Source organism: Notolepis coatsorum (genome assembly GCF_963971535.1).
Source record: "Notolepis coatsorum genome assembly, chromosome: 13".
Taxonomy (NCBI): domain Eukaryota; kingdom Metazoa; phylum Chordata; class Actinopteri; order Aulopiformes; family Paralepididae; genus Notolepis; species Notolepis coatsorum.
The window spans coordinates 82463256-82476362 of NC_140177.1; the positions used below are offsets into that span (position 1 = coordinate 82463256).

At 43.8% G+C, this 13107-nt stretch overlaps 1 protein-coding gene across 1 annotated transcript in view; it reads right to left on the reverse strand.

The window, feature by feature from the left end:
* Positions 1-250: 250 nt before the first annotated feature.
* tnr (tenascin R (restrictin, janusin)) overlaps positions 251-13107 on the reverse strand; it is a gene marked incomplete at both ends in the record, with an annotated part of 302941 nt that continues 290084 nt past the window's right edge. The window contains 3 exons of the mRNA XM_084327726.1: positions 251-370; positions 2770-2933; positions 4851-5012. Coding sequence (XP_084183852.1) covers positions 251-370; positions 2770-2933; positions 4851-5012 — 446 coding nt within the window. The remainder of the gene's footprint in view (positions 371-2769; positions 2934-4850; positions 5013-13107) is intronic.

The window sequence follows — 13107 nt, forward strand, 5'->3', positions numbered from 1 at the left end:
TTATAATTATTATTAATATTTTTTTACAAATTATTTATGAAAAATACCCATTCCATGTACGTGTGGACTAGGCCTTAGAAAAACTTAAATAAATCACATCCAGGCAACCACAAATAGATACAAATCCTGTTTTATGTTCCTGTGTAAATGCAACCTTAAAAGCGAGTCATTAGCGCCAACATGACAGTACTAAACCTTCGAGTCCAAACTCTTTCTCCACGGTCTGGGGTTTGGAGGGAGGGGACTCTGCCTATACAGGGGCAGACCTCCTTCTCTTGCCGCTGATGCTACGGTAGTTGAACGGTCTCATTTTCATCTCCACAAAGGGAATGGAGAACTCATGGCCCTTCCAGTGATACCAGTTGATACCCTGGGACATAGAAAGGAATAAGATCTTTAGAAATGGATCAAGTTAAAGTGGTCACGGTTTATTGCTGCACATTCATGGGTATTATATTCTATTTTGCACGTAATCACGTAATATATAATCTTTAATTCAGTGCAATATGTAATTCCATAATGTGAGCATGTGTGGTCCAGGGTGTGCGCACGGTCTTGTTGAGTGTAAGGTAATTTCATAGTTATTACTGGCAGAGTGCATGTTGTGTCGCCTTGTTGTTACAAAACCTTGGAGGTTCAAGCCTCAATTGCACCATATCGCTGTTGATGCTGTGTATACTGCCCAGACCGGTATGAAACATGTTTGACCCCACTTCCTGTCATAGCAATAATAGCAATGAGAGGCGGGGCAAACAAAGTGCAGACCAGAGTCAGCTGTCAGTGTGTTGCTGCTAATGGCAACTGTTGAGTGATCTGGCCTATTGTGTTGCCCATATATCTGTTGCCATTTTTTGGGCCGAATTCTCAAACTGAAATTGATTGTTAGTATCTAAGCTAATAATATTAACAAAATGGTCACTATGGTGAGAGCTCATTGGCTCATCTGCTGCCATTGAGCAAAATGGGGAGGATCAAACGCGCAAGGGTTAACACCCACTTCCTTGCGCAGACACGAATATTCTATGTAACATCACCATAATGCCTCAGTATAATAAGAAGGCTTATCTATGAGTCAATGGTCCTTGAACATGAAAATAATTCAGAATGAATATTGACAGTCATAGCAGACATGATTGTACGCTGGGGGCATTCTGACATAACTGTACCAGCGAGGCAGCAGCTGAGTGCTGCTCATGGTGACAAGAATATAAGAGAAGAAAATACAAGATACAAAATAGGAAAAAGACTATTGGCAGTCTGTAAAGACGATGTCTAAAACAGCGAGGTTTTTTTGTGTTGCTTATTTGTTTCTATATATGTTATTTGTTTAATTGGAGGCCAATAAAGACCCATGATCAAAGACCTTGCCTCAGATTCATCTTTTAATTGTAAATCCATATAGATTTTTAGATGAATCAGTAGCAGAAGAAGACCAGCTTGAACTCATTGTCTCATGTGCACTCTAGAGACTATACTGCGATAAGCTCTCCCTCTACCCTGACAATATACTTGATGAAGACCAAGAAAGATGGCTTTCATCAAAGATTGTGTGATTTTATTACAAGCAAAGCTCTGCTTTATTGGTGTTTGTTTATGGTGATTGAAAATGCAATGTTACAATTTAATTAGTTAAGCATATTCTGCCTTTTTATACCGTAAAAAATACAATATAATACTGATGTTTGTGCATTTCTTTAAACAGTATGACAACTTAACTGTAATTTGGGCACCAACATTTATTTCTGAGCCTACCTAGAACAAAATATTTTCTTGTCTGATTCTAGCCTTTGTAGCTTCTATATCGCATTTTCATTCATCCAGCTTCATACTGTAAGCTGCATCTTCTTTTCAAGTCTGTATGTCTGTCTGTCTGTCTGTCTGTCTGTCTGTTTGTCTGTCTGACTAATTGTCTGTCTGTCTGTCTGTGTATCTGGCTGGTTTTGTTTCATGTCAACATAAAAGTGCCAGGGGACACAGAACACAGAAAGGGGATAGAGTCTGTGTGATGTTCCGAGGCCTTTGTAGCCAAGGCCACAGCACGAGGCCCCTATATTGATTGCTTTTAACATCACAGACGTAGTGGGAGCCCAGCGAGAAACATGGGGCTTCATTTCTCTCAATCCAGAGAGAGCGAGAGAGAGTGTGAGAGAGAGAGTGTATGTTTTACACTAGACACTCACTGTGACTAGAAATAGGTTGTGCTATTTACCACTCATTCTCTTTTCATGGGGGCTGAACAATAAAATAAAAGAGAATCTGGCATATAAAAGAAATGCTCCATTGTGAACGTCAAATCTTAAAAGGCAACTGACCTTCCACTGTATAGGCCCCAAGCTGTGAAATAAGTGATGCCAGCAAGAGATGCTTATAAAGTAGGCATTCGTTTCCTTCAGCCTCTCAGAGCGCACACTGTGCATAACGTTTAACCCTGCAAGACCCGGACCCCAAACCTTTCAGATGGTGTTGTGGGAGTACTTTGGAGAGGAAAATATTTATTTATTTTTTGTAAGGTTTTGTTCTATCAGGTAGCAGCATTTCCTATAGGCAATTTTTACTCACTGTCAGAACATATATCGATTTACTGATTGGATTATATCTTTATTTACCACAAGTGAGACAATCACCTAGTGTAGATTAGTAAGAAACGCAAACAAAAAATAAACAATATTTAAAATAGAGTCCACTTCTAGTGTCATTGATTGATTGATTGATTGATTGATTGATTGATTGATTGATTGATTGATTGATTGGTCTGATAGTTGGACTCACCTGACTGTGTCTGGACTCCCCGTACTTGCCGTTAAGGTTGGCCCTGTGGCAGTTCTTGTACCACCAGGCCCCTTTGTAGGATAGGGCACAGTTGGTGACGGCGATGTCGTTGTCTCTGTCTTTCGTAGAGAAGGGTCTTCCCTGGTGGTAGCTCAGAGAATCGCCTGGGACAACAGAGGACATACAAATGAATTATTACTTTAATTTTATAATTCATGATTAATCTTCATGATATTCTTCAGTGTTTTATTTTTATTTTTTACAGCCAGTCCAGGAATTTTAAACTGCTACATTTATCTTCCAAACCTAAACCTAAGCCTCATTCATTCTTCTTTCAAAATCACTTCTATATTATTAGTGTCTAATTTGATCAATCTTCATAATTCAGAGCACAATTAACTGACTATCTCAAAGTCAGTCTTAAATAAGCAGCTAGCAAGTCATTTTTATGCAAGAGGTACATGTAGATGTCTATAGCAAGTGTGACTAAAAGGTGGAATTGAGTTTTAAGTTAGTCTATCTCTAATGCCCCAGGAAGTACTGTAAAACCCCAAATCACAGAGGCACAGTTCCTAGACCCATCGACGGTACAACCTTTATAGATTCTGGGTTCTGGGTAGAAGGGAGGCATATGAATATATAGAGGGGGGAAGAGAGGGGATCATGGAGGTACTGTAGCTCCGGGAATAACCAGAGAGAGAGAAAGAGAGAGAGAGGGGGGGGGGGGTATGGAGATTCATAAGCATCAATGGAAGATACGGTAGCACAAGCATATGCTGACAGACTTAGTAATAAGCCAGGTAAGGGAGGCAGAAGGGGAAAAAGGAGAGGGACAGGTGGGGGATAGAGAAGAAGAGAAGGGAGGCATGAGGGGAGGACAGGTAACAGGTTGCAGATGGCGACACTGACAGTGTGATTCAGAGAAGGGAGGAATAAAGAAAGGTGAGGGGGGAAAGATCTATCTATCTATCTATCTATCTATCTATCTATCTATCTATCATCTATCTATCTATCTATCTATCTATCTATCTATCTATCTATCTATCTATCTATCTATCTATCTATCTATCTATCTATCTATCTATCTATCTATCTATCTATCTGTCTGTCTGTCTGTCTGTCTGTCTGTCTGTCTGTCTGTCTGTCTGTCTGTCTGTCTGTCTGTCTGTCTGTCTGTCTGTCTGTCTGTCTGTCTGTCTGTCTGTCTGTCTGTCTGTCTGTCTGTCTGTCTGTCTGTCTGTCTGTCTGTCTATCTATCTATCTATCTATCTATCTATCTATCTATCTATCTATCTATCTATCTATCTATCTATCTATCTATCTATCTATCTATCTATCTATCTATCTATCTATCTATCTATCTATCTAATCCATCTCTCTCTCTCTCTCTCTCTCTCTCTCTCTCTCTCTCTCTCTCTCTCTCTCTCTCTCTCTCTCTCTCTCTCTCTCTCTCTCTCTCTCTCTCTCTCTCTCCTCTCTCTCTCTCTCTCTCTCTCCTCTCTCTCTCTCTCTCTCTCTGCAAATGTATAGGATTTACTGGATTTAATTTACTGGATTTAATTTGCAATAAATTCTAACTTTATTTGCTTCATTTTATTGAATACATTTTTTTTGTAAAGGGCTTTTACAAATACTATTACTACTATTACTACGACTACAACTACATTTACATTTACATTTACATTTAGTCATTTAGCTGACGCTTTTATCCAAAGCGACTTACAAGTTCTGTACGACAAGCCATCAGGAAGGGCACAACTCTATCAGCTGAGCAACAATGTTCATCAAAGTGTTGAGTGCTACAGTGTAGGTTAGTTTATTAGGACAAGTGCATGGCAGTACGGTTAGTTAGGGTTAGATTTTTTTTTTATAGTTTTTTTTTTTTTTTTTTTTTTACTACTACTACTGCTACTACAGTACTACTACTACTACTGCTATGACTACGACTACTACTACTACTACGACTACTACTACTACTACTACTACTACTACTACTACTACTGCTACTACTGCTACTACTACTACTTCTGCTACTGCTACTACTACAATTAATCCTTCTACTAATTATGCAAATCCCTCACCAGCCGTGCCATTGTACTCTCCTATCCTGAGTTTATAGAGGTTCCTGGCGTCACCGATGGAGAACTTGTCATAGTTGGCATAGACTGACTCTTGGCCATCCTTCATGTCAATCCTCATCTCATAACGACCCTGGGCAGCAATCTTCTGGATATTGTCCAAGCCTGCAGAGGAGTAAAACACAGAACAATGTATTGGAATTCAGGTTTCATAGATTAAACTCATAGATTAAACTCTCTCACCTAGACTGCCAGAAGGGGGGCTATGTGAGACTGTTGTTCATTGAGTATAGCTCAGCGTTCAACACCATAGTGCCCACCAGACTGGTGGACAAGCTGATCGAGCTGGGTCTGAGCTCCGCTCTGAGCGCCTGGATACTGGACTTTCTGAGTGAAAGGCCCCAGGCGGTCAGGGTGGGGGGTCAGACCTCCAACACCATCACCCTGAGTATCGGGTCCCCCCAGGGCTGTGTCGTGAGCCCCCTGCTGTATTCACTATACACACATGATTGTGTGGCCAAGTTCAGCTCCAACTCCATAGTGAAGTTTGCGGACGACACAGTGGTGGTGGGGCTGATCTCTGACAATGACGAGAAAGCCTACCGGGAGGAGGTTGAGGTACTGGAACGCTGGTGCCAGGACAACAGCCTGCTCCTGAACATTGGTAAAACCAAGGAGCTGATCGTGGATTTTAGGAGAACACAGCAGGGGACACACACACCACTGAGGATAAACGGGGCTACCGTGGACAGGGTGAGCAGCTTCAAGTACCTGGGGGTCCACATCTCAGAGGACCTGACATGGACAACACACATAGACTCAGTCGTAAAGAAGGCGAAGCAGCGCCTCTACCACCTGAGACAGTTAAGGAAGTTCAGAGTATCGGGGAAGATACTCCAGTCCTTCTACTCCGGAGCTGTAGAGAGCATCTTGACTGGAAACATCACTGCCTGGTATGGAAACAGCACGGCACAGGACAAGAAGGCCCTACAGCGAGTGGTATGCTCAGCTGAGCGTACTACGGGTATTGCACTACCACCCCTGCAGGTCTTATATAACAAGAGGTGCAAATCCAGAGCCTGCAGAATAATGAAAGACCCTCACCACCCCAACAACAGCCTGTTCAAGCTGCTGCGGTCAGGCAAACGCCTGCGAACACCAGCAACTAGGACAGAGAGACTTTGGCTCAGCTTCTTCCCCCAGGCCATCAGTCTTGAACACTGAACTCTCCACACACAAGCACACATGAGCACACACACAACACACACACTGTATACGCTCACACACTAGCAGTCACTTTAACATGAACACATACACACATATGCTGCATACGCTCACACTATGGTCACTTTACACAATGAAAGGTCACTTTAAAAAAAAACTCATGTACATATATCTATGTCTTTACTCTTATGACTTGTATTATTGCACAAATGTCGCATTCTCATCCCTTGGATTCTTATTATTGTATTATTGTATTATTGTACTATGCACAATCGTTGCGGGCAAGACCCCCCGCATTTCACTGTATACTTGTATGCCGTGACAAATAAAACTCTTGACTTGACTTGACTTGACTAGTTTAATTTTATTTGTCCTTTATGACTGTTGGTTGGATGTCATCCAGGCCTGGAGAGGAAACAAAAGTACAGCTTATATTTCACTGGGATGGCTAGGTGAAACTGCTGCAGAATATATTTTGAATGCTTTAACATGATTTAACATGATTTAAAAAAAAATGATCTTGCAATGTCATGTGGTAGCAATCTTGTGGATGCTGTCCAAGCCTGGTGAATAGAAAAAAACAACATGCACATCACGTCGCATTTCAGATGCAGTAGACAAGGCTTGAACCAGTCAAATACAAGAGTGCTGATTTAAATGGGGATGCCTTTTATATACTCATTAAAATTCTGCTGGTAAATTATGTTAGAGAAAGAAAAAATAGTCACATGACTATTATGCGCAACACGCTGAAAATGCAAGATGTATTCAACCCTGGTCCTAGAATAAATTCTTTCTTCTGTGAGGATAATTCATTGTTTTAATATTTGGAGGGGGCCCTGTACTCAGAAGGCATGCTAATTTTGTCCTATCATTCAAATGATGTGTCCTCTTGTGAGCCTGTTAAAGTAAAAAGCATTTCTACATTTGAAACTGGGCGAAATGTTTTTAAATTTATGTCAGTCTTCAGTAGAGCTGTGAGTTGTCCCTAAGAACACTATTAGACTATGAAGCTGAAATTAGGCAAATTCTATTTAAAATTGTAATATTAATTGTAAAATGTGCATATCATTACCACATCAAAGCCAGCGTACAATGCAATAACAAGGTCGTCGTGTGTTGCATTTGCTATTATGGGTAGTACCAATAGGAAACATTCATCAGGCATTGAGCTTGCATTACAGGCACCCCCCCCAGCCCCCCCCCCCCCCCCTCTCTCTCACCCTGTAGCCCCCTCTCCCTCCCCTCCCTCTCTCATGCCCCCCAGCTCTCTCTCTCTCTCTCCCTCTCTCATACCCCCCCAGCCCTCTCTCTCTATCTGCTCTCACTGTCTCTCTCTCGTTCTCTCATCTGCCCACTTGTGTCATTATGTCTTTACCTCTGTGTGCAGCAACATCTCTTTATGAGTTAGCCAGCAGCCAGCCGCGCTAAACAGATGCTGGAGGGCAGCGCTGGCCATGGCTGCTGGTGCTGCTACTCGCCTGTTGAAAACCTTTTTCACAAGAGGGTCATATCGTTGAGCTGATAGTTGAAACGTATCCATTAAAAACAACAAGTAAAACGAAGCCACACAAGTGGACACAGCTTGATAAAAAATGTGGAGAAAAGTTAAGGATGTAAGCAGGGCTTGACACCAATGTTTTGGCTCACCGGCCAAGTCTGAGTGGCTAGTAAGAGCGACAGAGTTACACGCCACTGCCAAATTCTACCCGCATTTGGGTGGCGGGTGTTTAGTTTAGCACTGCTTATCTGAAACCAAATGTTCCTTGCCAGCGTACATATTGACTCGACACATTCTACATATTATTGTTTAAACTTGCCACTTTGTCACATCTCTTATCACCGGGGTGTTTCTTTGACATCCAGACTGCTCCTGATGACACATACTGTATCTCGCCAGCGGGTCCAGAGAAAAATTCTATATTTGATCTGGACCGACTGACACTATCTCTCCTTCCGCTTAAAGCCAGGTGTCCCAACGACTCTCTCAGACAGATGGCTTTGCTCCCTATCTCCTATTTGGACCTGGTCGAACCGCAGTCACAATGTGTGGCGATAAGGACCCAGAGAGATTGGACCTGGATAAAACCAACAACAGCAACATCAACAACGATTTGGCAAAGAGGCTGCTTCCCCATATAACCTAAAGCAGAGAGGGGGGGGGGGGCAATGGCGTAGATGAATCACCGTGACGATAAGGACCACACAGACCTGAGAGATTGGACTTGGCTTCACTGTCAGCACAAGATAAAACCGACAACCAACATCAACAACGATTTGGCAAAGAGACCGCTTACCCGTTTAACCCAAAGCAGAGAGGGGGAAAAAAGGTGATGTTGTAGATGAATCATGATAGCAAATAAGAAGCCGGTTTTCAGGGTCCGTGGAAGAAAAATAACTCTCCTACTTTGTTGTGATAAGGAATAGGGAGATGAAGTGTCAGGGGGGGGGGGGGGGGGCTGTGCCTCATTGCAACATGACAGGGAGCAGATACAATCGCTTTTACAAAGCAAAGGCCCTGAGGGTGACAAGGGGAAAAGCAATTGCTGTAATACAATTTTGTTAAACACTGAGTGAACTCCAATTTGCAGTGCATAATGTAATTGGATCATCGACGATGAATCCGATACCTGTAGCCCTCTGCTTTCCTTCTCTGGGTCTCTCTCTCTCTCCCTTAGCACGCGTTTACCTCAGATCAGACAGCTTGACTGGACATTGGGGGGGATTAAATATGCATTTGGAGGCCGGTATTGCTCTGCTTTCTCATTAAATCGGTAACGTTACCATCTCTTATCGTTTGATCACCGTCACCGGCCTTTCTCTCACACTTGTGGAGAAACGAGGGGGGGAATAAAAAATTAGAAAGAGATGGAAGAGGGAATCAGGCAGCACATTGGTGAGAGAGAGAGAGAGAGAGAGAGAGAGAGAGAGAGAGAGAGAGAGAGAGAGAGAGAGAGAGAGAGAGAGAGAGAGAGAGAGAGAGAGAGAGAGAGAGATAATGATCACCTATTGGACACAGCCACGTATGTTTCTTTACGATATTAACATTATCAAACTGACATTGTGTTCTGCCCGGGTGAGGTCAGTGAGTAGGGACAATTAATTGTCCTCGAGCAGCAATAAAAACAGCCATTATCAAACTGTAACTGATAATAAGGAAGGTTTCATTTCCATATCTTTAACTGCGGGGCCAGTTAAAATGTCTATCCCTTTCAGTGTCAGTGGATTTTATATCTTAGTTTATGGCTATAAATCGTTGAATGTATTACCATTCTGTGTGTAGCCTTGGTGATTAGCCAAATGTTAAGCTATAATAGCTCCATAGATTACAGAAGCTGCCTGGTCGATAGAAATTATGAGCTATAACAGACATGGTGGACACTGTACTAAACTCAATGTGACCTTCTCTTAAAGTGGCAGAGATTCTTTACCCTCTAAAGCCACACGACACTAGACGTGTTTTGCAAAACATTAAATACCTCTGTAACCGTTTGTGATAAAGACTCACTTTATCTGTAATGGAGGGTAGAGAGAGGTGTGTTGGAACTTGTTGTGGATGTTGAGGATGATCCATAAATGAAAAGGACTCTGAGTCAGAGAGCTGGACAGTGATGATGACAAACGGAGTGAAGGATTTGATGCGTTTGAAGCTGCTCTGGTTTGAAGTGGTGACAACTACCGGTATATAATTTATTCTGCAGTTTGAATGAAAATCACCTGTTGATGATTCATGTGTGTAACTAAGATGCAGAGAGGGATATTGATAGGAGCCCACAATAGAAAAGGAGGGTATCTATATGATGGAGGGTGTGTGTGTGTGTGTGTGTGTGTGTGTGTGTGTGTGTGTGTGTGTGTGTGTGTGTGTGTGTGTGTGTGTGTGTGTGTGTGTGTGTGTGTGTGTGTGTGTGTGCGTGTGTGTGTGTGTGTGTGTGTGTGTGTGTGTGTGTATGTGTGTGTGGAGGGGAGGAAGGTCAATTGCAGGGAGATATTGGTCCAAATATGAAAAACTAAAAAAACAGAATTGATGTATTTTCACATAGTCTGCTCAAATACGCCCAGAACAATATCCAAATAAATGGCTGTCACTCACTGAGTACAAGGTGTATTTTCACTTTTTACCATGGTGCCAGCCTTTGTACCATGTACGTGAATGTACAATTTACCATGGTATGGTACAGTCATGGTAAAGGTCATGGATGGCCATGGTACCACTTGTCTGCTTAACCCTTTCACTGCTGCACTACCAAAACGGTTAACCCTTTCACTGCAACAATTCACAGAAGGTTAACCCTTTCACTGCCACACAACAGCCGGCGACCGTCGGTTGTGTGATAGTAAAGGGTTAACCTTCTGTCGTGTGGCAGTGAAAGGGTTAAATAATACCATAGTAATACCAATCCCAGTTAAACCATGATACAGATGGTACATAGCGTCTTCATTTGGTCGGCACCATGATACGACCACGATAGCAGTGTCCAAAAAAAATAAAGCGAAAGTAATGAGTAATGTAACCAATAACTTTGATCCAAAGTAATCAGTAAAGTAATTTTCAGTAATAAGTAACCAATTATACTTTGTAACTACATGATGAACCAAATATCTGTTGTCATGGGCAGGAGCACCAATGTTGTCATGAGCATAGGGCGAGGATGTTTCATCTGGTTGAAAGGTTTAGGAACATCCGTTTTGGCTTGTGAAAAACGTACACATGAATCCCCTTGAGAAAAAAAGAACTAGAGCTACTCCTGTCAAGTACAACTGGGCTGCGATGTCTCCCTGCTGTCATGTACTCCGCTGGACTGGTGGGGAGCATTGTTGGTAGTGAGGACAGGTTTTCACAGGAGACCCAGACCGCACAGAGCTATTGATGTGACACGAGAGCCTGGGGGGACATTAAGCTGCTTTTACAGATGGCAAGACGGGCATACTACCTAGAGAGGGGGGGGAGGGTCATAATGGAAGAAGGGAAGGGTAAGAGAGAAAGAGAAAAAGACAGAGACAGTGTGCGAGAGAGATACAGAGAGAGAGAGGGGGCTGGGGTTATGAGAGAGGAGGGGGGGAGAGAGAGGGTAAATATTTGGCAAAGAGAGGTAGGAGAGAGCAGGATGGAGACAGAGGGGCAGGCGAATGGAGATATGGAGGGATGATCGAGAGGGACAGAGCGGGGGAGGGAGGGAGGGATGAAGGGAAGTGGGAGTGGGAGAATCGGGGGAAGGAAGAGAGATGAGGGGGAAGAGGAGGACAGAAGAGTGGACAGATATAGAAGGATGGAGTGAGGGCAGGAGAATAAAAACGGATAAGGAGGAAGAGGAGAAGGAGTGGGATGATGAAAACAAAGACGGCAAGGAGATGGAGGACAGGAGAATGGAGAGCAGAGGAGGAAGAGGATAATGGATGGAGAGCAGGGGAGGAAGAGGAGGATGCATGGAGAGAAGGGGAGGAAGAGGATGATGCATGGAGAGCAGGGGAGGAAGAGGATGATGCATGGAGAGCAGGGGAGGAAGAGGAGGATGGATGGAGAGCAGGGGAGGAAGAGGAGGATGGATGGAGAGCAGGGGAGGAAGAGGAGGATGGATGGAGAGCAGGGGAGGAAGAGGATGATGCATGGAGAGCAGGGGAGGAAGAGGAGGATGGATAGAGAGCAGGGGAGGAAGAGGATGATGCATGGAGAGCAGGGGAGGAAGAGGATGATGGATAGAGAGCAGGGGAGGAAGAGGAGGATGGATGAGGGCAGGGGAGGAAGAGGAGGATGGATAGAGAGCAGGGGAGGAAGAGGAGGATGCATGGAGATCAGGGGAGAAAGAGGATGATGCATGGAGAGCAGGGGAGGAAGAGGAGGATGCATGGAGAGCAGGGGAGGAAGAGGATGATGGATAGAGAGCAGGGGAGGAAGAGGAGGATGGCTAGAGAGCAGTGTATGAAGAGGATGATGCATGGAGATCAGGGGAGGAAGAGGATGATGCATGGAGAGCAGGGGAGGAAGAGGAGGATGGATAGAGAGCAGGGGAGGAAGAGGAGGATGCATGGAGAGCAGGGGAGGAAGAGGAGGATGCATGGAGATCAGGGGAGGAAGAGGAGGATGGATAGAGAGCAGGGGAGGAAGAGGAGGATGCATGGAGAGCAGGGGAGGAAGAGGAAGATGCATGGAGAGCAGGGGAGGAAGAGGAGGATGGATAGAGAGCAGGGGAAGAAAAGCAGCATGGATGAGGGCAGGGGAGGGGAGGAAGAGGGGTTAGGTGGAGAGCGGGGGAGGAAGAGGAGGATGGATGAAGAGCAGGGGAGGAAAAGGAGGATGGATGAAGAGCAAGGGAATGCATGTGTCCTGCTGTGATGCATCCTGGGAAGCACTGAAAGGTGAATCTGCGATGCAGTAGGCGGGTCATCAACCTTTTCCATTTCAATGTATTGCAGAAACGCAAAAAAAAAAAAACGCAAAAAAAAACGTTCGTCTTTTCCAACAATATCATGAAGAATGAATGCATCTAGTTGCAGTGCATTCTGGTATAGCCGGAGGTCTCAGTGTGTCCTGCAGCGGAGAAACGGATTATTACTGACTCAGCTGAGAAGCAGGTCAGATGAAATACAGAACTCGACTCACTGAATCAGGTACAGTAACAGGCTTTTATGTTTCCTACTGTACAACCGCTGCTCGACACTTGATGTAAAAAAAATATTCCATAGACGTTGCTGAATATTGCATTGTGTCCCCCGTTTGCGGAGTCGAGACTTTTAAATAACGAGGTACTCCCCCGTTGCCAGCTCACGGGTCACGTCAGTGCCGGGGATCAAACCAGCAGCCTTTTGGTTACAAGTTATCCCATCCCAAACTCTTCTGATTGCACTAATAATGCATTACCACGAAACATAAACCCTCCTCGATACCAATCAATTTCTCTAATAAAAGAAAGAAAAGCCCCAAAACACATTTATCTCTCGAGGCTAGGATTTATTAGATGAAATATTCACGTCATATTTTCTTTTAATCATCGAATCACCAAAACGATAATGCGAGAAGCTGGCCCATGAAGAAGCATCA